Source organism: Prionailurus viverrinus, chromosome E1 (assembly GCF_022837055.1).
Source record: "Prionailurus viverrinus isolate Anna chromosome E1, UM_Priviv_1.0, whole genome shotgun sequence".
NCBI classification, from domain to species: Eukaryota; Metazoa; Chordata; class Mammalia; order Carnivora; family Felidae; genus Prionailurus; species Prionailurus viverrinus.
This window is the reverse complement of record NC_062574.1, coordinates 2,992,219-3,014,180: the sequence shown is the minus strand read 5'-3', so window position 1 is coordinate 3,014,180 and position 21,962 is coordinate 2,992,219. Positions and strand designations below refer to the sequence as shown.

Here is a 21,962-nt window from a genome sequence, read left to right as displayed (position 1 = left end):
AAGAGCTTCTGGTCCAACAAAGATAACCAAAAGTCATGCCTTAAAGGGAAGAAATTGGGGAGTGGAGGGCAGGGTAGACGAGGTGGCTATGATGGTCTCAGCCAGCAAGGTTGGGCCCAGGGAGAAGTCAAGTGCACCAGCCTAGAGGGCTGGGGAGAACACAATGGGTACGGGGGAAGGGGGGTGCCAAGCACTAGCAGGACACATGAGGAAGCTGGGGTGCCTGTGTTGGGGACACCCCCTCCCCCCCCCCCCCCACCGCCCCACTATCAGGGCTGAGGGTTTCTTATAGGCCAGGCAGATCATTGGTCAAAACCCTGAGACCGGCAGGAATTCTGAAGTCAGAGCCCATCGATTCAGGAGTTGGCAGGAGCAGTAAATTTGAGGGTGATGATGCATCTGGCTGGTGGTCTGGTTCTTTCGTGGGAGCTGCTCCCTACTTGGAGAGCTACAGCCACGTCGCCTCTTAGAGGCGTTCAGAGGCGTCCTTAACTGGCCGTTAGGGGTCGCTTCCAGTTCGCATCTGGGAAACTCCGGTCGTGACGTCGTGGGTCTTCTGGTGGCATTGCCTATATTTGAGTGATGCATATGTAGAGACTTGAGGCACCCTTTTGGCGCAGCTGGCCGGTTAGCTCAGTTGGTTAGAGCGTGGTGCTAATAACGCCAAGGTCGCGGGTTCGATCCCCGTACGGGCCACAGCGGTCTTTTATCTTTTTTTTTTTTTTTTTTTTCCTCCCCCCTTACCCATCCCTCCTCCCCTCCGCACACTTGCTGTTTACAACCCACAAGTTTCTGCGCGGAACCGATGAGTTTTGATCGCAGACGGCATGGCACCCACCGCCTCTCAAATCGCTAGCACAATGCCAGGCTTGGAAGGGAGGTCCCCGGGCGGAGGGAGCCTTCCCCGGGGAGGCGGTGGGGGACAGGGTCAGGTCCCGGCGGAGGAGCCCAGGGAGGCGGGGCGCGGCGGCTCCAAGTTCCCTGCTGGTGCTGTATCCGCACTCTCTCGGCTCCCGAACCCCAACGTTGCTCTGGGCCGTGTCTGCAGGGTTTGTGAACTGAGAAAGGCTAGCACGAGGACTTCCCTCAGACGGTGTAGTCGTGGCCGAGTGGTTAAGGCGATGGACTAGAAATCCATTGGGGTCTCCCCGCGCAGGTTCGAATCCTGCCGACTACGCATGCTTTTGCTTCTCTCCGACGTTCTGGCCGCGTCCCTCTGTGTCCAAGGTCAGAGACCGATCCCGCAGAATCTGGATGTCAGGGATCCTACACTCCCGGGGGTTCCCCGAGCCAGCACTTCTGCCTAGGGTTCATATGTTTGTTTTATTCCTTTCGACCCTGTGGGCATCCCACGGCGAGAGGGCGATGCCGAATCCCGCCGCTCTGCGGAAACTAGTTTTAGAAAAGTCTGAAGGTGCCGCGGCCGCGCTCCGAGCGCTCTATTCCTGTAGTGCAGCTTCGGAAGGAAGCCGGGTGTCTTTGGCGCCGTGGCTTAGTTGGTTAAAGCGCCTGTCTAGTAAACAGGAGATCCTGGGTTCGAATCCCAGCGGTGCCTTTATTTCAGCCCTAGTGGAGGTTTTTAACGTTTTGTCGGTAAATCCATATTCTTTAATGGGTGTATCGGGTGCTTTCTACACCAGGGGAGCAAGGGCTCCAGTTCCGCCCTCGGAGCACCCAGATTTCCCGCTGAAAGGACTTGCCACTCCCGGGACACCACCGCTCCAAAAGCTCGCCCCTCCGACCCGGCCTACGTCTTCCTTTGAGCAGCTGCTGTGGCACCGGCTGTGCGGGTGGGCTAGCCTCGAACCCCGCGAGAGGAGCCCCCACCCCCACCCCCGCCCAGTCTCTACCCCAGGACGCCCCGGGGCGCCTGAGCCGCCTTGTTTGGTGTGGTTCTTCGTTGTATTTTGGGGGGTTGGGGCCTCAAAATTACACATGTACATATGTATTTTTAATACTTTTTTTCATTAGAAAGAATTTGGGGAGGGTGCATATTGTATATGCTGCTCTTTCACGCACAGTTACCTTCATTGGTCTATACTAGCGGAAAGTCAGGGTTAGGAGTTAGCAGAGAAACCGTGCCATCCGCTTTCCTCCAAGAGGGTGCTGACGGGCTGGCACCACGAATGCGGGCAGGGTGAGAGCCGAAGAGCGGTCTTTGCGGGGGGGGGGGGGGGGGGGGGGGAAGTGACTCCACAAGGTCAAGCGCGGAAGCCCTGGGGGCGCACTTCTGGAACCCTGAAGCCGATCTCGAAAGGCTGTGGATGGATGAGGCAGGGAGTAGGCGGTTGGCAGGGCCTAAACCTTCCTGGAAGACAGGCAGAAAGATCTCGATACATCGATACAAGCCTTTGGCTCCCGAACCATTCTAAAATGTCTGAGCAGAAGTATGGTCTAGAAGGAATTGCTCTCTGGAGATGACAGGTCTCGATGCCGCACCCCCCAAAGTTCGTGCTAAAACGTGGACCGCATTATGTGCGTCAAGGCACACCCCGTTTTCTCCAAGGGCTCGTGAGAAGGAAGAGGAAATCACAACCCAATGCGCTCAGGGCAGGGACAGGATGCTGTGACAACACGGAGAGAAGGAGCATCTCATGGGGACTAAGAGTAGAGAGTGATCAGGGGAGGCTTTCCGGAGGAGGTGAGCTAAGTCTCGAAGACCAGTGGAAATTTGCCACACGTTCTCTTAAACGACGAGTACTGTATATCAGCCAGTGTTCCAGGTGCTGGAAATACAGCAGGGAACAATAAACACAACGAAAGTGTTTTAAATATTAAATTAGACAATACACTAGATAGATGCTACATAAAAGAATAACACAAGGGATCAGAGTGTGTGTGTGTGTGTGTGTGTGTGTGTGTGTGTGTGTGTGTGTTGGGAGGGCGGAGACGGTTGGTGATAGAAATGTCAAAGGCTTGCACCAGGGCAGTTGTAGAAGACATGGAAAGGAGGGGTTAAATGCAAGGCATGTTTATGGTCGGTAAATGGTCGGATGTAGAGTCTGAAAAGAGGCAGATATTCAGGATAGAGCCGCAGATCTTTAGCACTTTAGCGAAGTGCTGGGGGCAGAGGTGCAAACAACTCCAATTCACCAAGAATATTTTTCCGCTCTTTCCCACCCAGTCTTTTTCAAGCAACTGTGACTACCCGAAGCCGCAGCTTAGAACTCCATTTCTCCGGGCAAAGCTTTGGCTCCTGTTAAAATCTAAAACACAGCAAATTCAACAGTAATCAGTTTACATCTCAGTTCTTGGATCCTAAAAGTGGGGTCCATGGGTGGGGCTTCAGGGAGTGGGTGAACTCTCTGATGTTGAATGCGTTTTTCTAGGGAAAAGGACCATGTTCTTTGAGGAATGTAGGGCTCGGCCTCTGCGTAGATTAGGTGCCCTGAGACCAGGTGAGAGAGTGGTAACTAGAGACCTGGGGGAAAGCTGGCGCCCAAGGGGAGGAGACAGAAATGACGAAAGCGTAAAGGGGAGGCAGATGCCAGAACACCAGCCCCGAGCGCTTCATCCACTTGAAAAGGCCTGGGACGCTGACGGGACAGGATGGGCTGCTCTCTGCTCCCCTTCCCCGCCGCCTGGCCAGGGACACGGGGAAAAGAAAAAAGCCAAGCAGTGAACTGAGGTCTCCTCACCAAAGTGCCTGTGGGCGGGGCATGAGGAAGGGCCCCACAAATCACAGGACTGGGCGATGGAGCAAAATGTTTCAGCCCAGAGATGCTCCCAGATCCCGGCTGGAAGAGCAGGGAAGGCAGAGCAGGTGGCGGGCAGCGGACCCCACCAGCTCCTGCGGGGACTCCAGGCAGCCCCCAGGTGAGAGCGTGGTGAGTGTAGTTAGAGCTTAGAGACCCTGAGAGGGGATAGCAGCCGGGGAGACCCTGCGAGGCCCCAAGGCCGGGTGTGCTGGCCTTAGACCACACTCCTGCCGGCGTTTGCCTCCGAGCACCTTTCTGGGGGGTCTTAGACGGCAGGTAGAAGGGTCACCTTCCCGGCCATCCTAGGAGGTAAGCGGACAGCGGAGGGTAGAGGGGAGGGGAGGGGGAGCCTGACTGTGCAGGCGGGAAATCCTGGAGGCAGTGCTGGTGGGGCTGTTGGACGGCAGGGACGGCCCTGGTCGTCAGACCTGGCACCTCGCCCCCAATCACGCAGGTTGGAAAGCCTGTCCCCTACCCGGCCCCGCCAGCCATTCATCTCAATGACTCCTCCTCCGTGGGTCTTCTTGGCCCCGGGAATTATTCGCTTGCCTGGGCACCTGCCCTGCTCGTCGCTTCAGGAGGATGGACAGGTGCAGGGACAGATAGAGGAGCAGATGTCCACCTAGGAATCTCAGGGCTCATTCATTGTCCCCAACCAGGCATCTCCACCGCCTATCTTTAAAGCTCTGCGCCAGAGGACTGGGTCCGAGGACGCCGGGAGCAGGCGGCAAGAGTTGAGCCCCCAGGTTATGGAGTGGCACCGAGACAATGACCACAGGGAAGCGGAAACTCGGGTGCTCAGGGTAGTCCCGGAGAGCCGCGCGGCGGTGGGGGGAGGCCGAGACCACTCCCTCCTACTTCCCCGACGTTATTTCCTGGGAGGAGTCGGCGTTCGCTGGCGGGAGCGGTGATTCCCGGACCCGGCTCGCGAGTCCGCGGTACCGGGCGGGTGGTCCCTGCGGGCGCGCCGGGGCCGCTCCCCCGCCGCGAGCCGTGGCCCTCGGACCGCGGCGAGCCTGGTACGACCTCTAAAGGCGTCCGCGAGCGCACTTGCACGTCGGCTCGTTGGTCTAGGGGTATGATTCTCGCTTCGGGTGCGAGAGGTCCCGGGTTCAAATCCCGGACGAGCCCGGCTTCGGTTTTGGCGCGAAAAGCGAGTGCCGCCGGGGCCTGGCGAGCGGGAACGGCGCCCGGCGTGCAGGCGGATCTGCGACCCCGCCAAGCGAGCGGAGAGCCTGGAACAGGTGCGCTGGGAGCTCTTTTGTTCCGTTCGCACACCCGGCGGCCGTAGGGAGCTCGCGGGGCACAGCCGGTCCAGGCCGGGGTGCGCAGGGCCGCGTGCGGACCTGGGCCAGCCCCGCTCATTCTGGCGCGGCGGCTGGGGTTGTGCGTGACGTGGGGTGGACCCGAGTGGGAGCGGAAGCTGTCGGAAGTCGGGTCTCCGCGGCCTCGCAGGCGGTCTGCTTCCCGAGTCGCTCAGTCGCCGTCAGGAGCTCTCGCAGGTTTGTCCCAGCGGCCGGAGGGAGCAAAGCCCCGGCCCAGGGCACGCTGGGCACCAGATCCTCGAGTCGCAGAGCGTGCTCTCCAGCTCCTTCCTCGTTAGTATAGTGGTGAGTATCCCCGCCTGTCACGCGGGAGACCGGGGTTCGATTCCCCGACGGGGAGAAGCGTGTCGCCTTTTGCCCTTTTCTCTTCTTCCTATAACAAATCCCACTTGCAACCAAGCAACCGTCCTGGGCTGTGGGGTGGAGATTTTTTTTTTTTTTTTTTTTAATAAGAGGAAGGAAAGGGAAGGAAGAAGGTAAAAGATAGTGGGTCCTCACTCGTTCTAAAAGCTCGGCGCGGAGCCCTCTGGTGGCCAGAGGATCCCGGCAGACCCCTGATCCCGGAGAGGGCGGCGAAAAGTTCTAAAAGTGAAGGCTACTGCGTTGGCCGGGAATCGAACCCGGGTCAACTGCTTGGAAGGCAGCTATGCTCACCACTATACCACCAACGCTCGCTGGCGAGCCTTGCTCCCGAGGCTAGAACTTCTGAACATGCGCAGGCGCGGGGCCTGCGAGAAGCCCCCTCCGAGCTCGAGCGCAGGACGCACGTCAATGAAGCCGCGACCGAGGCGGCAGGTGACACGCAGCCTACAGATGAGAAACCGAAGTTCAGAGGACCTATGTGAAGGGGCTTTCGGAGTTACTGGGAGAGCCTCGGTTATATCTAAGATTTGTCTGGGGGGCCAGGAGTGCCGCGACACCGCGTGGGCTTTGTCACCCCCAGAAACAAGTCCCAAACGCACAGGTCGCTTCTCTGTTGGGCGAACCCCATGTGTCGCAAGGTTGAAGAACTGAGCCTTGCGCCAAGCGCGCCTGAGCACATCTACCCACAGTAGGAGCTTTGATTCCTAGGTGTTCACTCCCGGCTCTCGAAAGGACTCGGACAGAACCTTCGGGGCCGGCCCTGAGGCTGTGGCTCCGCCCCTTATCGCTGACGATCGATCTGTTCACGAGATCCGTGCAGCCCCGGGCTCGGGGAGGCCTCGTGGCGCAACGGTAGCGCGTCTGACTCCAGATCAGAAGGTTGCGTGTTCAAATCACGTCGGGGTCACGAAAGCTTGCAATTTTAGATGTATGTTGATATTTTTCGGAGAAAGAAAGGGGGGAAAAAAAGATTTGTTTCTACCTATGAAAATAATACAAACCTCAGCGTTCCTGTGACTTTGCTTTTCCCAAAGTGTATGGATTTTCTCCAAAAATACAAATGTTGGAACGTCTATTGCAGCTTTCCAGTAGTGATCCTTTTAATCTCAGGTATCTTAGGTATCCCAACACAAACTGTTCACGGGGAGCTGCGAGTTCTTGTTCAGAAAATGTACTTGGAACAATAAAGATTCTTTATTGGAAGGGATGTAGCAAGAATTGATAATTATTATAAGTAACAATTAATGAATTAAAGAGATGTTCTCCAGGGGCGCCTGGGTGGCTTAGTCGGTTGGGCCTGCGACTTGAGCTCAGGTCATGATCTCATGGTTTGTGAGTTGGAGCCCCGCTAGGGAATCTGTGCTGACAGCTCAGAGCCTGAATCCTGCTTCAGATTCTGTCTGCCCCTCCCCTGCTCATGCTCTGTCTCTCAATAATAAACATTAAAAAAAAGAGAGAGATGTTCTCCAGACTTCTCAATGGTGACTAGAAGCCACCTGCATTTTTGCTGCTTCTGGTCTATTGGGGGACCAAAGAAATACAGGCCAGCCACTCTATAAGCCTTGTCTTTCCCAGCAGGCAATTCTTCCCGGACATCTCTTTCCTTAACAGTGTGTTTGTTTGAAAGTACCATACCTGGGCTGGGCCAGCTCTGCACCCGGCACAGGGCAGACACCTGCACGATGTTTGGCCCTCCCCGTCTGCTCCGCTCCCTGTCTGCTCTCCCGGTTCAGTGAACTGCATTTAATTCGTAAAGAACCTCTTGCTCTCATCCACTGGGGCCAGGTGATGCCTTGGTCATTATGATAGCTGACACTGAGGGCTTGCTGTGGGCCAGCCACGGAGCCAAGCGCTTCAGAGACCTTTCCTCAATTAATCCTGATAGCCAGCTTGCAAGGCTGTATAACCATGCCCATCTTAGAGCTGACACTCAGCAGGATTGATCCGTTTGCCAAGCAACACAGATTGCAAGTGGTGGGCTCAGAGGCAAACGCGTAATGCCCAAGCCCACAGGCTTTCTCCTGGATGGTGTTCCCTAAGAGCCCACCTGAGGAGTGACCAGGTAAGGTTAGTGGCCCCAGGGGAAGGGAGGATGACCTCGGAGTGTGGTTTATGGTCCAGAAGAGCCCTGGGATTAGGGATGGGATGTTTGTAGTCTAGAGACCAAATCCAGTCCACAGACATGTTTGGTGACTGATTTGCCAACATTGACAGCTCAGTCAATTTCACACGTAAATCTAGATTCCTAGCTTCTCTTGAAAATTCAAAAGATCCGTCCACACCTGGGGGCTACGCTTTCACATAGTAACAATCCACTAGAGCGGAGTCTTGCCTCTGTCTTTCAGACATGCCTTCCCCCTTTGACACACTCCCCATCACGGAAGCTGAGGTCCATCATACACCAACCTAGGGACGATCCAAAAAACCTGGGGTTCGGAAAAAGCCTGGATTTTTGGCAGAAACAGGACAGTGAGTTCCCACCCTGACCCCTTTTGCTTCAGATACGTAGCACTGATAGATAAAATATAAAATATAGAGAACTAAAAGGCCATAGAAAGGCTTACAAAAGAACAATTCAGTAGTCCAAATGCAAAACCTTGAACTGGGCTGATGAAGGAAACGGGATCCTGACTGGGGACACAGAGGGAAGCCAGAGCCTCAGCGCTATCCTTGTATCAGAAAAGGAGGCTGTAAAACAAACCACCAACTCCCTGCCTGGAACCACAGGCCCAAAAGGGCAGGAGGACTCAGATGTGGCTCAAGACCAGAAACACGTCCAACTTTCCCTCTTCCCCCATGATTGCATTTGAGATACCCTCAATATCACAGTGAGGCAGGAGCCCCCAAATTCCATGATAAGAACTGATTTTTTGACTGGGAGCGAGGAGGTAACAGCTATGGCCAGATTGTAGGTCAGGGAGCAATGTGTGACATGAAGAGAGAGAGAGAAAAAACAACAAAATGAAACACTCTTCTGGCTCAGACGACATTACAAACCCAAATCCCAAAACGTATGAAGAAGCATAAGGAACAGAGACAATAATTGGAAGATATGAAAATAAGTCTACGGGGCAGTCCGGCAGAGAATTTAAAGTAAGTGTGACTGGGATATGTAAAAAGATAAATAACAAAATCAAATCATGAGACAAAAAGACAAAGATTCAATAGAGTCATATGGATAGGCAACTGACCAATTAGAAATCTCACACATGGATGACAGATGTAATAAAAGAAGTCTAGGTAGGGGTGCCTGACTGGCTCAGTCGGTTAAGCCTCTGACTCTAGGTTTCGGCTCAGGTCATGATCTTGTGGTTTCCTGAGTTCAAGGTCCACATTGGGCTCTGTGCTGACAGTGCAGAGTCTGCTTGGAATTCTCTCTCTCTCTCCCTCTCTCTCTCTGCCCCTCCCCTACTCACACTGTCTCTGTCTCTCTTAAAATAAATAAACTTAAAAAAAAAAGTCTATCTTACATCTTAAACTGGGAACAGTCTGAAAGAGATTTAGCTATCAAAAAAAAAAAAATAGAACTCAAGAATTTACCCAAAACACAGCACAGAACAGAGGGACGAGAAATTTCAAAAGCATGAAAAAACAAGCTAACTGATGTGGAAGATAGATTTAGAAGCTCTGATTACCTCCAGAGGAGTTTCAGAAAAAAGACAACAGAAAATAGTAAAGAAACAGTATACATAGACTTAATTATTACATTTTTGCACTGAAGCTTCACCTGGATGCCTTTTATTTCACACACACACACACACACACACACACACACACACACATCAGAAGCAAACAGGGAAAAATTGGTTAAGATTGAAATAATTGAATAGTAGTTATGCAATTGCTTTAAAAAGTATTCCTGTGGGAATGCAAGCTGGTGCAGCCACTCTGGAAAACAGTATGGAGTTTCCTCAAAAAACTAAAAACAGAACTACCCTATGACCCAGCAATTGCACCACTAGGCATTTATCCAAGGGATACAGTTGTGCTGTTTCGAAGGGACACATGCACCCCCATGTTTATAGCAGCCCTATCGACAATAGCCAAAGTATGGAAAGAGCCCAAATGTCCATCGATGGATGAATGGATAAAGAAGATGTGGCATATATATACAATGGAGTATTATTCGGCAATCAAAAAGAAGGAAATCTTGCCATTTGCAACTACGTGGATGGAACTGGAGGGTATTACGCTACGTGAAATTAGTCAGAGAAAGACAAAAATCATATGACTTCATTCATATGAGAACTTTAAGAGACAAAACAGATGAACATAAGGGAAGGGAAACAAAAATAATATAAAAACAGGGAGGGGAACAAAACAGAAGAGACTCATAAATATGGAGAACAAACTGAGGGTTACTGGAGGGTGTGGGAGGGAGGATGCGCTAAATGGGGGAGGGGCATTAAGGAATCTACTCCTGAAATCATTGTTGCACCATATGCTAATTAATTTGGATGTAAATTTTAAAAAATAAAAAATTAAATTAAAAAAATAAAATAAAATAAAACCATAGCAGATAGCATGCAAAATAAAAGCTCATTTAAAGATCAGTTTTAGGGTTATCTGGGTGGCTCAGTTGGTTGGGCGTCCAACTTTGGGTCTGGTCATGGTCTCACAGTTTGTGCATTCAAGCCCTGCATCCAGCTTTGCGCTGACTCTGTGGAGACAGCTTAGGATTTGCTCTCTCCCTCTGTCTCTGCCTTTCCCCTTCTCTCTCTCTCTCTCTCTCTCTCTCTCTCTCCCCCTCAAAAATAAACATTAAAAAATAATAATAAAGATCAATTTTACTTCTTGGTGTGAAAAAAAAAACATTCCTGGTATTTGAAATATTTTGTAATCTTTTTTTTTCCATATTTTTTTTGGTGGTAAAATACACTTACCATAAAATTTACCATCTTAACCATTTTAATGTGTACAACTCAGGGGGCTGTAGTATGGTTACACAGTTGTTCACCAATCACCACGATGTGATTACGGAATGTTTTCTTTTTTTATTATTTTTCATTTTTTAAAGTCTATTTGAGAGAAAGAAAGCACAAGTTGGGGAGGGGCAGAGAGAGAGGGTAGTGGAGAGAGAGAATCCCAAGCAGGCTCTGCATGGTTGGTGGAGAGCCCGATGTGGGGCTCGAACTCTTGAACTGTGAGATCTTGAGCCTAAGTCCCCCAGTTAACTGACTGAGCCACCCAGGCACCCCCAGAACATTTTCATCACTCTGAAAAGAAACCCCTGTAGCCATTGGCCATCCCTCCCCATTTCCCCCGCCCCCTTGGGAGTATTGGCCAGCCCCCCTTCCCCAAACCAGCCCCTTCCAGATCCTTCTGAGTCTACTCCTCATTCCTGAAAGAGGCTTATTGGTTGATACTGAGAATTCGTGTCTTGACATTTCTTTGAGGGAGATTCCATTATGAGAAATACAAGGGACTAACATCTATGCATCCCGAGCGTTATAGTATTCCAGCCATCCTGCCCTGAACACATCCTGTCCCTTTGGAACACGATCCAATCCTGCCCCTTCCCAGTCTTGGGAAAATACGCCCCAGCAAGGAGGTCACTGACAACTCCCCCTCACTGACCTCTCCAGAAGCTCTGGGGTAAACAACAGGGATTTTGTTCACTAACTTGAACAGGCAGCTGATGGTTGCCTAGCCGATAGAACAGATAGTTTTTGTTTTGTTTTGTGGTTTATGAATAATGCAAATCCCGGTCCTGTGCTGGCCCCGTCAAATATTCCTGAAAGGCCAAATATCTTCTGGCAAAATGTGCGAGTGGGAATTTAAAGACGGTGGAGGGACGGGGACACTGTATGGGATCGATCAGGCATATCCCACCCTTGCACTGCGTCTCCTGACACATTCCAGAAACATCTCCCTTCGCTAGGTCATGAGGAATAAAGGAGGCTGCAGGGGATAGAATTTTCACAAAGCTTTTCATTAGTTAGTCTCTCTAGGCCAAGTACGTTGATGAAGTCACTACAGTTGAGGTGGGCTCTCTCCCTGATCTCGGGAAGCGGGGTTAAAGCTGACCCTAAGTAAAAACAATCCACCTCCAGAAGCAAAATTATTTTTTCACAAATGGCAGAGGGGTGCCCTTGGTTGCCAAATCTCTGGAGATACCTCATCACACACAGATCTCTGAACTTTTGTATTAACCATGGGCTCCCCAGAATGAAATTGCAAGCCACACAGCTTGTGGCACACAGCTATTTCTACCCCCCACCCCTTGGTGTTTTCACTGCAGTGGCTACGAGAGATACTCACTTTACCAGGATCCTTTGCAGTAGTCATGTGACACAGTTGGGGCCAAGGAGAAATCTATTGGGTACTTCTGGAAAGGCTTCTGCTTATCCTGATAAAAGGGGCACAGACCGTTGGCCGCCATCTTGCACTCATAAGGAACATGTGAAGAGAATCACAGAAAGGCAATCCAGATCTCTAACAAAACAGCTACGTACTTGCTGACTTCTTGCTACGCAGGAGAAAATAGATCCCTATTGTTTGTGCCATTGTTAACTGGGCCTTCTGCATCTTGCAACCAAAAGCATTAGGAAATGATCGAGAAACCCATAAGCACTTCTTGGATTTACATTTGGCTGAATTATATGAAACTGGTGTTTTTGTAGGTCAAATGATTGACTCTCAACAGTTTCACGTCATTTATTCAAACTCTATGACTAAGAACCCTTGAGGCTGGGTCTGTAGATGTGTGTCCGTGAGTATTCTTTTGACCCCAAATAACCAAACCCTCAAGTCAATGCATTAGGGAAAGTGCAGAATAGGCGTCCAGAGGCTCAACAACATCATCAAAGACTTGGGTTCTTCCCAGGCCTCTCTTCTGCCTTCTACGAGGTCAAGCTTCATTCTCAGGCTGCTTCCTTCAGGAGTACCACCAGCAGCAGGGTGTGCTTTGTGGAGAAAAGGAGTTCTGCCCAGCATTCTGGACAAGAATCCTAAAAGTCCCACTAACTGGGTCACTTGGGTCACACGCTTATCCCCCGAACCATGACCATGATTCTGGTTGTGGTGTAAATCGATCAGCATCCAATCCTGGGTTTGCGATGGTGTCAGCTTCCCTCTCAGATCCACAACATTTTGGGTGCTTTCTGGAAGTGGGAATGGCTAGGAGAATGGACACTGGCTAGGTAACCACGTTGTCCACAAGAGGTCTCCACCAAGTTGGAGATTAGGAGTTGGCAGAAACAGAAACCACTAGAGTGGAATCCGTAGACACTTGGTTGTTTCCATACCTGGGCTATTATAAATAATGCTCAGTGAACATGGGAATACAGATATTTTTTTGAATTTTGCCTTCCTTTTCTTTGGATAAATACCCAGAGGTAGAATTGCCAAACCCTATGGTAGTCCTATCTTTAAGTTTTTGATGACTCCGTGCTGTTTTCCACAGTGGCTGCACCAATTTACATTCCTGCCAACCGTGCACAAGGGCTCCCTTTTCTCACATCCTCACCAGTGCTTGTCACTTCCCATCTTTTGGATGATAACCACTCGAACAGGTGTGAAGCTATGTCTCATTGTGGTTTTGATTTGCATTTCCTTGATGATTAATGATGTCAAGCATCTTTCTCGTCTTTCTTGGCCGTCCGTATGTCTTCTTTGGAGAAACGTCTATTCCGATCTTCAGCCCGTTTTTAAATCAGCTTGTTTTTTGCTGTTAAAAAGTTGCGTGAGTTCATTAGGTATTGGGGGTATCCGCCCCTTACCAGGTATACGCTTTGCAAATATTTTTTCCCATTCACCACCTTGCCTTTTCGTTTGTTGACGGTTTCCTTTGCAGAGGCCTTCAGTTTGCTGAAGTCACGCTTGTTTGTTTTTGCTCTTGCTTTTGACTGTGTTGTCAGAGTTAAAAAAGAAAAAAAATTATTGCGAAGACCTATGTCAAGAAACCTACAGCCTGCGTTTTCTTATAGGAGTCTTATGGTTTCAGGTCTTACGTCCCAGTCTTTAATTAATCACTTTTCAGTTCATTTTTGGGTCTAGTGTAAGAATGTGATCCCAGTTTCGTTCTTTTGCTTGTGTACCTGTCCAGTTTCCCCAGCACCATTTATTGAGGAGACCGCCCTTTCCCCATTGTGTATTCTTGGCAACTTTTTCATAAATTAATTAACCATATACGTGTGACTGGGCTCTCTGCTCAGTCCCATCGATCTATGTGGCGGTGTTTATGCCAATACCTCGCTGTATGAATTACTGTAGCTTTGTAATACAGCCTGAAATCTGGGAGCGTGATGTCTGTCACTAGCTTTGTTCTTTCTCCATTGCTTTGGCCAGTTGGATTCTTCGGCAGTTCCATACAAATTTGATACTGGTTGGTTTTTGTTTTTTTTTTTCTACTTCTGTAGAATATGTAACTGGAATTTTGATGGAGGTTGCATGGAATCTGTAGATTGTAGAGGGGGGAACAAGGGAGTTTGCTTCACAAACGGCGCTGGCATAATGAACTCCCCGTGTGTCCGAAACAAAGACCCTGGTCCCTACATACAGAAGGATACATCCCAGATACGTTAACATTTTAAATTAAAGGAAAAAGATACGAGATCTTCTGACTCCCGGACAAGGCAAACTTTGCTCAGCCAGAACCCCAGCGATATTCCGCCTCTAACTTTGGGCCCCACCCGCTGCGTCACGGGGTGTCCAGCCAATGAGAATTGGGCATGGACAGCGCGCTCAGCCAATGGGGTCACGGCGGGAGATTTGAAAGGGCCTCAGCGGGGGGAGGGCCTGGCAGGTTCAGTCGTTTGCCCGGGGCCCGGAAGGTGGCCGTGCTCGGGCTCCAGGTGAGCCGGCTCCCTTTCTCGGGTCTTGCGCTGGGAGAGGCCAGGCGATCGGGCAGGTCGGGGGTCCGTTGGGCGGGCCCGCGCGCACCCGTGGGGCTGCTGGGAGCTCCAGGGTAGAGGGAGGGTCCCGAACTGGCGGTGCGCAGGGAGAGGGCGGGGGCGGCGAGACCAGCACCCCAGTGCGCCCCGATGAGCCAGCGAGCTGACCTGCTCCGTTTCACCGGCCCCAGGCCTGCGCTTCCGGCTAGATCGGTCCGATCCCTCCCTCTCTCGCTCCCTCTTTTTTTGCTGCTTCCTACAGCCCTGTTTCCCTTGTCTGCCCAGCTCTCCTCCCCCCTTTCCCTCCCAGGATGGCCCAGAAGGAGAACGCCTACCCCTGGCCCTACGGCCGGCAGACGGTAAGGGCTGTCCCACTTCCCCTCCCCCCACCCGCATGGAGAGTTCCTGCCTGGGGATTTGAGGTCCCGCGGGGGCCGGGGGCGGGGCGGGGGAGGGGCTCGGAATCCTCCAAATCGCCCTCGGTTTTGCTCCGACGTCTGGGTCCCAAGAGTTTGCTGGCTGGAACCCGGTCCGGTCATTTGCAACTACATCCTATCAGGCGCTGCCAACTTGAATCTGACCCGCCTGCGAGGACCCTCTACAGGGTTGAGCCTCCTTGTCACGTATACATGCTATCTCGGCCGAGCAGACAGGTTCCGTGGTTCCCAACCCTTATCCCGAAATAATAGGCTAAGTAGGAAATAGAAATAGACTCTGAACGGGTTTATGTAAGTTTAAAAGATTAATAATTTGGAGTCTGTTTTAACAACTGGTGTGAAGGAAAGATCTAAAGAGATTTATTTTCCAGTTGTCCTAAGACCTTTTCAGTGGCGAGTCTACTCTCTGATTTGAAATGCCACCTTTATTGTATGAAATGCCCCCCTGTATGTGGGTCTGTTTCTGGACCCTGTTTTGTTCAGCTTGCTCATCTGTAACTTCTGTGCTCGTATCATTGCTCGGGAATGGGTTTAGGGCACCAGGTTTTCTTCTTTTCTTGGCTAAGAACAAGGAAGGGGCTCTCGTGGGCTTTGCTCCCTCGTCGGTGGGGCTTGGGTATCCTGCAGCGTCCATCTATCCCCGTGCCCACCAGCTCGCATCCTCGTGGAGCACTTATCGAGGCTCTCAAGAATGGAGGCTGAGGGGCGCCTGGGTGGCCCAGTGGGTTAAGCGACCGATTCTTGGTTTCGGCTCAGGTCCTGATCTCACGGTTTCATGAAATCCAGTGCCACATCGGGCTCTGCGGTGACAGCGTGGAGCCTGCTTGGGATTCTCCCTCTCCTTCTCTCTCTACCCCTCCCCTGCTCACGCTGTCTCTGTCTCTCCCAAAATAAATAAACTTAAAAGAAAAAAAAAGAACGGAGACTGAAATAGAAACCATTGTCACGTCTACAGTGACACAAAACAGTTGTACATATTACTCTGAGAAATAGCAAGTGAGAAGTGGTCCGGGGGCATCAGAGTAGCCCTCGCTGCCTCCAGAGCCTCTTGTTGCAAAGGGGTAAATACTGGAATTTGTTGCAACATTCAAGACCTCCAGGACCTCATCTAAGCCTTATGAGACTGAGCTTTTTAGGGAGAGTGAGGGTGCCTCTGCCGATCCTTGAATTGGGGGCATTTGTTAACCTGCCCTCTACTGGCCGCTGGGATGGGAGCTGGTGTGAATGAGTGTGGGGTTGCATGCAGATGGACCGGACTGTAGAGGTTGGGCAGTTTCGTGCCTGAGAATGTGGTGTGGGCCAGGGCCGAAGAGGTGAAATGTCCGGTGTTGGGGTGACTGAGTCCTTTTTAAAAAAAAATTTTTTTTAATGTTTATTTTTGAGGAAGAGAGAGAGAGAGAGAGTGCGTGAGCGGGGGAGGGGGCAGAGAGAGAAAGAGAAAGAGAGACACACACAGAATCCGAAGCAGGCTTGAGGCTCGGAGCTGTCAGCACCGAGCCCAATGCGGGGCTCGAACTCAGGAACCGTGAGATCATGACCTGACCTGAAGTCGGATGCTTAACCGACAGAGCCATGGCGCCCCAAGTCCTTTGCTTCTAATCTCAGGCCACCTTAGGTTGCTTATTAAGAACCCATTTTATGGGCTCCCGGGTGGCTCAGTCGGTGGACCATCTGACTCTTCATTTCCGTTCAGGTCATGCTGTCACGGTTCGTGGGATCGAGCCCCGCTTTGGGCTCTGCGCTGACAATGGAGAGCCTGATTGGGATTCTCTCTCTCCCTATGTCTCTGCCCCTCCCCTGCTCTCTCTCTCAAAATAAATAAGCATTAAAAAAAAAAAAAAAAAAAAGAACCTATTTTAATACAGAGCGATGAGCGGAGCTTTGGGAGTTTTGAGCAAAACTGTGGTCTCAGTGTTCCTCTTTGAACAGGTGGGTGGCTGGGTGACCCTCAGCAAGTACTGAAATGCTGCTGGTAGCACATTCCAAGCGGGTCCCTGGAACAAAGGCACCCTCAGAGCTCCCCCTGCTCCTTCTCAGACTCAGCCTGGCCTGAACACCCTGCCCCAGAGGGTCCTCCGGAAGGAGCCTGCCACCCCATCCGCGCTTGTCCTCATGAGCCGCTCCAACACCCAGCCCACAGGTAACCGGGACCCGGGAGAGGATTGAGCTGGGCGGACCAGCGTCTAGGGGGTGGGTGCAGGGATGAAGATATCAAAGGAGGGCCTCAACTCTCCTGTCGTTTGCTTAGCCGCCCCTGGCCAGAAGGTGGTAGAGAACAGCAGTGGGACCCCCAACTTCTCCATGTGAGTACCCAAGCCTTGGGGCGGCGGGGGAGGAGACAGGACAGCGAATAGGTAGGAAACGAGAGAGAGCTAGCCGCTCGGGGCAGGAGCGCCTGGTCCCTCCTCGACTCCCTCCGGAGGGAAACAGGGCTCAGGGAGTCCCCACCTCGGGGGACTGCCCGGCCGTCACTCGGCTGCCTTCCTCCCACTTCCAAGCAGGCGATCCTTCACCATCGATGACTTTGAGATTGGGCGTCCTCTGGGCAAAGGCAAGTTTGGCAACGTGTACCTGGCTCGGGAGAAGAAAAGCCATTTCATCGTGGCGCTCAAGGTCCTGTTCAAGTCTCAGATAGAAAAGGAGGGTGTGGAGCACCAGCTTCGCAGGGAGATCGAAATCCAGGCCCATCTGCAGTACGAGCCCCTGTGCGCCGACCCAAGCCCCTCCCTGCTCCTCCCTCCCCTCCCCTTTCACACCCCCCCCCCACCTCCCCCGGCTCCGCGCCATTCAGACTGCCTCTTCCGCTGCCACTTAGCGCCCCGGAGCTCCCACTCCGGAATGGGACCCCGGTTTGCCCCACGTGGCACTGTTGTCTTTCCCATTTCCTTCTGCCAGGGTGCAACCTGAGTCCTCCCTTCCCTCCTCCAGGCATCCCAACATCTTGCGTCTCTACAACTATTTCTACGACCGCCGAAGGATCTACTTGATTCTGGAGTATGCCCCCCGGGGCGAGCTCTACAAGGAGCTGCAGAAGAGCCGCACTTTTGACGAGCAGCGAACCGCCACGGTCCGGGCGGGTGGGCGCCTGGGGCACCGGCAGGGGCCCGAGGCTGGGGGCCCGCTGCTTGTAGCTTGAGGTCCAGCCTTGTCTGACATCCTGTCATTGCCCCCACCCCCACCCCCCAGATCATGGAGGAGCTGGCAGACGCTCTCTTGTACTGCCACGGGAAGAAGGTGATTCACAGAGACATAAAGCCAGAGAATCTGCTCTTGGGGCTCCAGGGAGAGCTGAAGATCGCCGACTTTGGCTGGTCTGTGCATGCCCCCTCCTTGAGGTATGGTGGGCCAGGAGCCCTGCCCTAGGGGTGAATGGCTGGGGCGGTCAAAATAATACCACTCCAGAACCTTACTTAGACACATGTGGGTTTGTCCTCCTGTCCGTAGAGACACAGCAATATCTTTCCAAGAATCGGAGACCCGCAATTTTGTTGCCCAGATTTCCTGCTGAATATGTTGGGACCCTCTTGCCATGTTGCTGAGGATGGTCCCACATCATCTGTAATGGCTCCATAGTATTGCACGATAGACATGGAACCTGATTTATTTCAGCAGGGCCATGCTTCCTGGACTTTTGACATGTCCCCAGTTTTTCCTTTACTTCTAAGATGAGCGTTGCCCTTAGATCTGATTATTTCCAGGTACATCCCCCTGTGTGCCATTCTACCTCTATTTTTTTCGTAATGTTTATTTATTTATTTTTGAGGTGTGGGGGGAGGGAGAGGCGGAGAGAGAGAGGGAGACACAGAGTCCGAAGCAGGCTCCAGGCTCCGAGCTGTCCGCACAGAACCTGACGCGGGGCTCGAACTCACGAACCGTGAGATCATGACCTGAGCCGAAGTCGGACGCTCAACCGACTGAGCCACCCAGGCGCCCCACTTTGGGTTGTACCTAGTCCTGCCCCCGGGACCCTGTCAGAGTCTGGTTGAGACACCCCGCTGGCGCATGCTGGGGGTCGCTTGGCTGTCTGTCGAATGGCGGGGGAAAGAGAGGCCATCTTTATCTGGGGTCTCTTCCCCCCTCCCCCATCCACCCAGGAGGAAGACGATGTGCGGCACCTTGGACTACCTGCCTCCAGAAATGATTGAAGGGCGCACGCACAATGAGAAGGTGGATCTGTGGTGCATCGGGGTCCTTTGCTATGAGCTGCTGGTGGGAAACCCGCCCTTCGAGAGCGCATCACACAATGAGACCTATCGGCGCATCGTCAAGGTAGGAGGGTGGGCCCCAGTGCCTGGCGGGGGCTTCGCGCAGAGGCCAGGGGCCGGCAGGGCCTGGGCCCTAGGTCATTGTCCGAGTGAACTGGGTGGTCAGGGATAAACCTACGGGGACCCTTCTTCCTCTCCTTCTGCAGGTAGACCTGAAGTTCCCCCCATCCGTGCCCACGGGAGCCCAGGACCTCATCTCCAAGCTGCTCAAGCATAACCCCTCCGAACGGCTGCCCTTGGCCCAGGTCTCAGCCCACCCTTGGGTCCGGGCCCACTCTCGGAGGGTGCTGCCTCCCTCCGCCCTTCAGTCTGTCCCGTGACTTGTCCCTGCCATTCATTCGGTTGTGTCTGTCTGTATGCCTGTATCTGTGTATTTGGAAGGAGGGGTACCCGGCCTGTTCCTCTGTCTGTCTTCTACCTCCTTTTTATTTAATAAAGGCTGAAGCTTTTTATACAGAAGCATTTATATGGAAGCTTTTTATAGGGACGAGTTTAGACTTTCACAGGTAGAGACTGCTGTGGGGGGAGTTTCCCCCAGAGGGAGGGGATGGGGGCCAGGCAGGCACTGCATCGACGTCCCCAGCCAGCAGCCACCCTCGTTCTGTTCCCAGCCACCCCCGTCATTTCTTCCTCTGCTCTGGCCCCCAGGGCCTGGCCGCTGGGGCCTCAGATCCCCTCTGCTGCCCCTGAACATCACTTGCCTCTCCCCTCCTCCTCTTCCCTCAAATGCTGCCCCTCTAAGCCTTTCCTTCTGGTTCAGTCTCCACCAACCTAGGAGCAACTGAACGTTGCTGTCCCTTAGAAGTTGTCTTTGTTTCGCCGCTCAAATCTGGTTACCTGGTCCACCGGAGGTTACCTGGTCCACCGGAAGTCACAAGGGTCGTGATGGGAGAGCCCGCTTTTAACGTCCGTATTCGTGAACGCCATGCTACAATGGTGTACTGATCCCTTTCCACAGCACACACATTTATTTTCTGTGCATCTATAGATGCACAGAACTGGACCATGAACTCAGTGCTTACTGCTACCATGTAGTCTAGGGGGAAAAAAGGTTCTTCATCAGATTAAGGAAGGGTTTGGTTTTTTGGTCTCCCGAACAGGTGTTGACTTTCATCAAATGCTTTTTCTGCCTCTGTTGGTTATTTGCTCTTTTGGTCAAGGCCAAGTATGTGAATAAATTTCCTTTTTTATACTTCCTGTAGTTAAAAAACTTGTTTTTTAAAATCAGTGTTCTTATTTCGGGGGCACCTGGGTGGCTCAGTCGGGTGAGTGGCCGACAATGGCTCAGGTCATGATCTCATGGTTTGTGAGTTCGAGCCCCACGTCAGGCTCTTGGCTGTCAGTGCAGAACCTGCTTTGGATCCTCTGTCTCTCTCTTGCTCTCTGCCCCTCCCCTGCTCTCTCTCTCTCTCTCTCTCTCTCTCAAAATTAAACATTTTGAAAAATAAATAAAATGATCGAATGATGTATAAGGCCTTTTTTTTTAATTTCTAGTTTCTCTCCCTTTAATTTTTTTTTTTAATTTTTTTTTTCAACGTTTATTTATTTTTGGGACAGAGAGAGACAGAGCATGAAGGGGGGAAGGGCAGAGAGAGAGGGAGATGCAGAATCGGAAACAGGCTCCAGGCTCTGAGCCATCAGCCCAGAGCCTGACGCGGGGCTCGAACTCACGGACCGCGAGATCGTGACCTGAGCTGAAGTCAGACGCTTAACTGAGCCACCCAGGCGCCCCTCTCCCTTTTCTTCTCTGCCAACCCCACTCTTCCTACCGCCGTCGAAACCTGCCAGGTCCCAGCCCACCTTCCTGACAAACTCGGCTCCTTTCACGCTAGTTCATCCCACCTCCTAGCTGTTCTGCCTGTTTCTATTCCCGGCGCATTCTCCACATGGGAAGTTAGCGTACTTGGAATACAATCCAAATTCGTTCCTCAACACGGTCATCTACCAATTTTCAACCCCGCCTACATGTCTTAGGATCACCTGGAGGGGGGCGCCTGGGTGGCGCAGTCGGTTAAGCGTCCGACTTCAGCCAGGTCACGATCTCGCGGTCTGTGAGTTCGAGCCCCGCGTCAGGCTCTGGGCTGATGGCTCGGAGCCTGGAGCTTGTTTCCGATTCTGTGTCTCCCTCTCTCTCTGCCCCTCCCCCGTTCATGCTCTGTCTCTCTCTGTCCCAAAAATAAATAAACGTTGAAGGATCACCTGGAGGGGCTTACAAAGAAAACAAAAACGCTCACACATCAGCCTAGCAAATTCAGGTTGAAGTGCCCTGGGTGGAGACCCAGACATCCATCTGTTTTACGAGTCTGAGTTGAGGGGTGCCTGAGTGGCTCAGTCGGTTAAGCATCCAACTCTCAATTTCGGTGCAGGGGATGACCTCACGTTTTCATGGGTTCCAGCCCCATGTTGGGCTCTGCACTGACCCTGCGTGGAGACTGCTTGGGATTCTCTCTCTCTCTCTCTCTCTCTCTCTCTCTCTCTCTCTCTTCCCCTGCCCCAGCTCCCGCTCTCACTGCCTCTTTCAGAATAAATAAACTTTAAAAAATTACCAAAAGCCCGAGTTGAAAACGACTCCAAGCTCATCTCCCAACTGCCCTCCCCCTTCCATCAGTCATTAATTGATTGATGGCCTCCTGGCTGTTCCTTGGGCATTGCCAAGTTTGTTTCCACCTCCAGGCCTTTGCCCTTGCTCTTGCCTCTGTCTAGAATGCCACCCCGCAGCCTCCTTTGAGTAACGGGAACAATCTGTGTCACGACCTTTGGTCAGTGACGTTTGCTTTTCCAAGAGGCACCCTCTCCTTATTCATGAAAATTCCACCTGTTCCCGCGAGAGCCACCCCCTTATCCAAATGATGGGAGAATAGGGCAAGTCTGTATCCCGCATAACGCTACATTCCACCCCTCAGCCCACTCGACGAACACCCTACTTGACCAACCCTACAAAGAACACAAGGGCCTGTGTCCGGGGGTGTCCTGGGGGGGCGACAGCTGTCCTAGTTGATGTTGTTTTAAGTAAAGCTATCCTTACGCCGACTCCAGCTGA

The 21,962-nt window shown here is 52.2% G+C and overlaps 1 protein-coding gene and 7 non-coding genes across 13 annotated transcripts; 7 read left to right on the top strand and 1 right to left on the bottom strand.

Moving 5' to 3' along the window:
• Nucleotides 1-622: 622 nt before the first annotated feature.
• On the top strand, nt 623-696 carry TRNAI-AAU (transfer RNA isoleucine (anticodon AAU)). The gene has a single exon. It is a non-coding gene; the product is annotated as a tRNA-Ile (tRNA).
• A 399-nt stretch (nt 697-1,095) lies between these two features.
• On the top strand, nt 1,096-1,177 carry TRNAS-AGA (transfer RNA serine (anticodon AGA)). The gene has a single exon. It is a non-coding gene; the product is annotated as a tRNA-Ser (tRNA).
• Nucleotides 1,178-1,481: 304 nt separating this feature from the next.
• Nucleotides 1,482-1,555, top strand: TRNAT-AGU (transfer RNA threonine (anticodon AGU)). Its single transcript has one exon. It is a non-coding gene; the product is annotated as a tRNA-Thr (tRNA).
• A 3,202-nt stretch (nt 1,556-4,757) lies between these two features.
• On the top strand, nt 4,758-4,829 carry TRNAP-CGG (transfer RNA proline (anticodon CGG)). Its single transcript has one exon. It is a non-coding gene; the product is annotated as a tRNA-Pro (tRNA).
• Nucleotides 4,830-5,291: 462 nt separating this feature from the next.
• TRNAD-GUC (transfer RNA aspartic acid (anticodon GUC)) lies at nt 5,292-5,363 on the top strand. The gene has a single exon. It is a non-coding gene; the product is annotated as a tRNA-Asp (tRNA).
• Nucleotides 5,364-5,622: 259 nt separating this feature from the next.
• On the bottom strand, nt 5,623-5,694 carry TRNAG-UCC (transfer RNA glycine (anticodon UCC)). The gene has a single exon. It is a non-coding gene; the product is annotated as a tRNA-Gly (tRNA).
• A 527-nt stretch (nt 5,695-6,221) lies between these two features.
• Nucleotides 6,222-6,293, top strand: TRNAW-CCA (transfer RNA tryptophan (anticodon CCA)). The gene has a single exon. It is a non-coding gene; the product is annotated as a tRNA-Trp (tRNA).
• Nucleotides 6,294-14,097: 7,804 nt separating this feature from the next.
• On the top strand, nt 14,098-19,384 carry AURKB (aurora kinase B). 6 transcript variants are annotated; one of them, XM_047833541.1, is made up of 9 exons: nt 14,098-14,181; nt 14,506-14,579; nt 16,695-16,797; nt 16,906-16,960; nt 17,156-17,350; nt 17,586-17,724; nt 17,844-17,992; nt 18,752-18,926; nt 19,069-19,384. In XM_047833541.1, the coding sequence occupies exons 2-9, from the start codon at nt 14,532-14,534 to the stop codon at nt 19,240-19,242; spliced, it is 1,038 nt and encodes a 345-aa protein (XP_047689497.1). In that variant the 5' UTR covers nt 14,098-14,181; nt 14,506-14,531; the 3' UTR covers nt 19,243-19,384. The 6 variants fall into 6 exon arrangements, with proteins under 6 accessions (XP_047689497.1, XP_047689500.1, XP_047689499.1 ...); XM_047833544.1 differs by having other exon boundaries at nt 14,100-14,181; nt 17,159-17,350; XM_047833543.1 differs by having other exon boundaries at nt 14,121-14,181; nt 14,531-14,579.
• The last annotated feature ends 2,578 nt before the right edge of the window (nt 19,385-21,962 follow it).

What these genes read in the sequence shown, in the direction of transcription:
- AURKB (XM_047833541.1), top strand. Translation starts at nt 14,532, where the DNA reads ATGGCCCAGAAGGAGAACGCCTACCCCTGGCCCTACGGCCGGCAGACG. An exon ending in CTCCAACACCCAGCCCACAG is followed by an intron (nt 16,798 to 16,905) that starts GTAACCGGGACC and finishes TCGTTTGCTTAG; the next exon opens with CCGCCCCTGGCCAGAAGGTG. An exon ending in ACGAGCAGCGAACCGCCACG is followed by an intron (nt 17,725 to 17,843) that starts GTCCGGGCGGGT and finishes CCCACCCCCCAG; the next exon opens with ATCATGGAGGAGCTGGCAGA.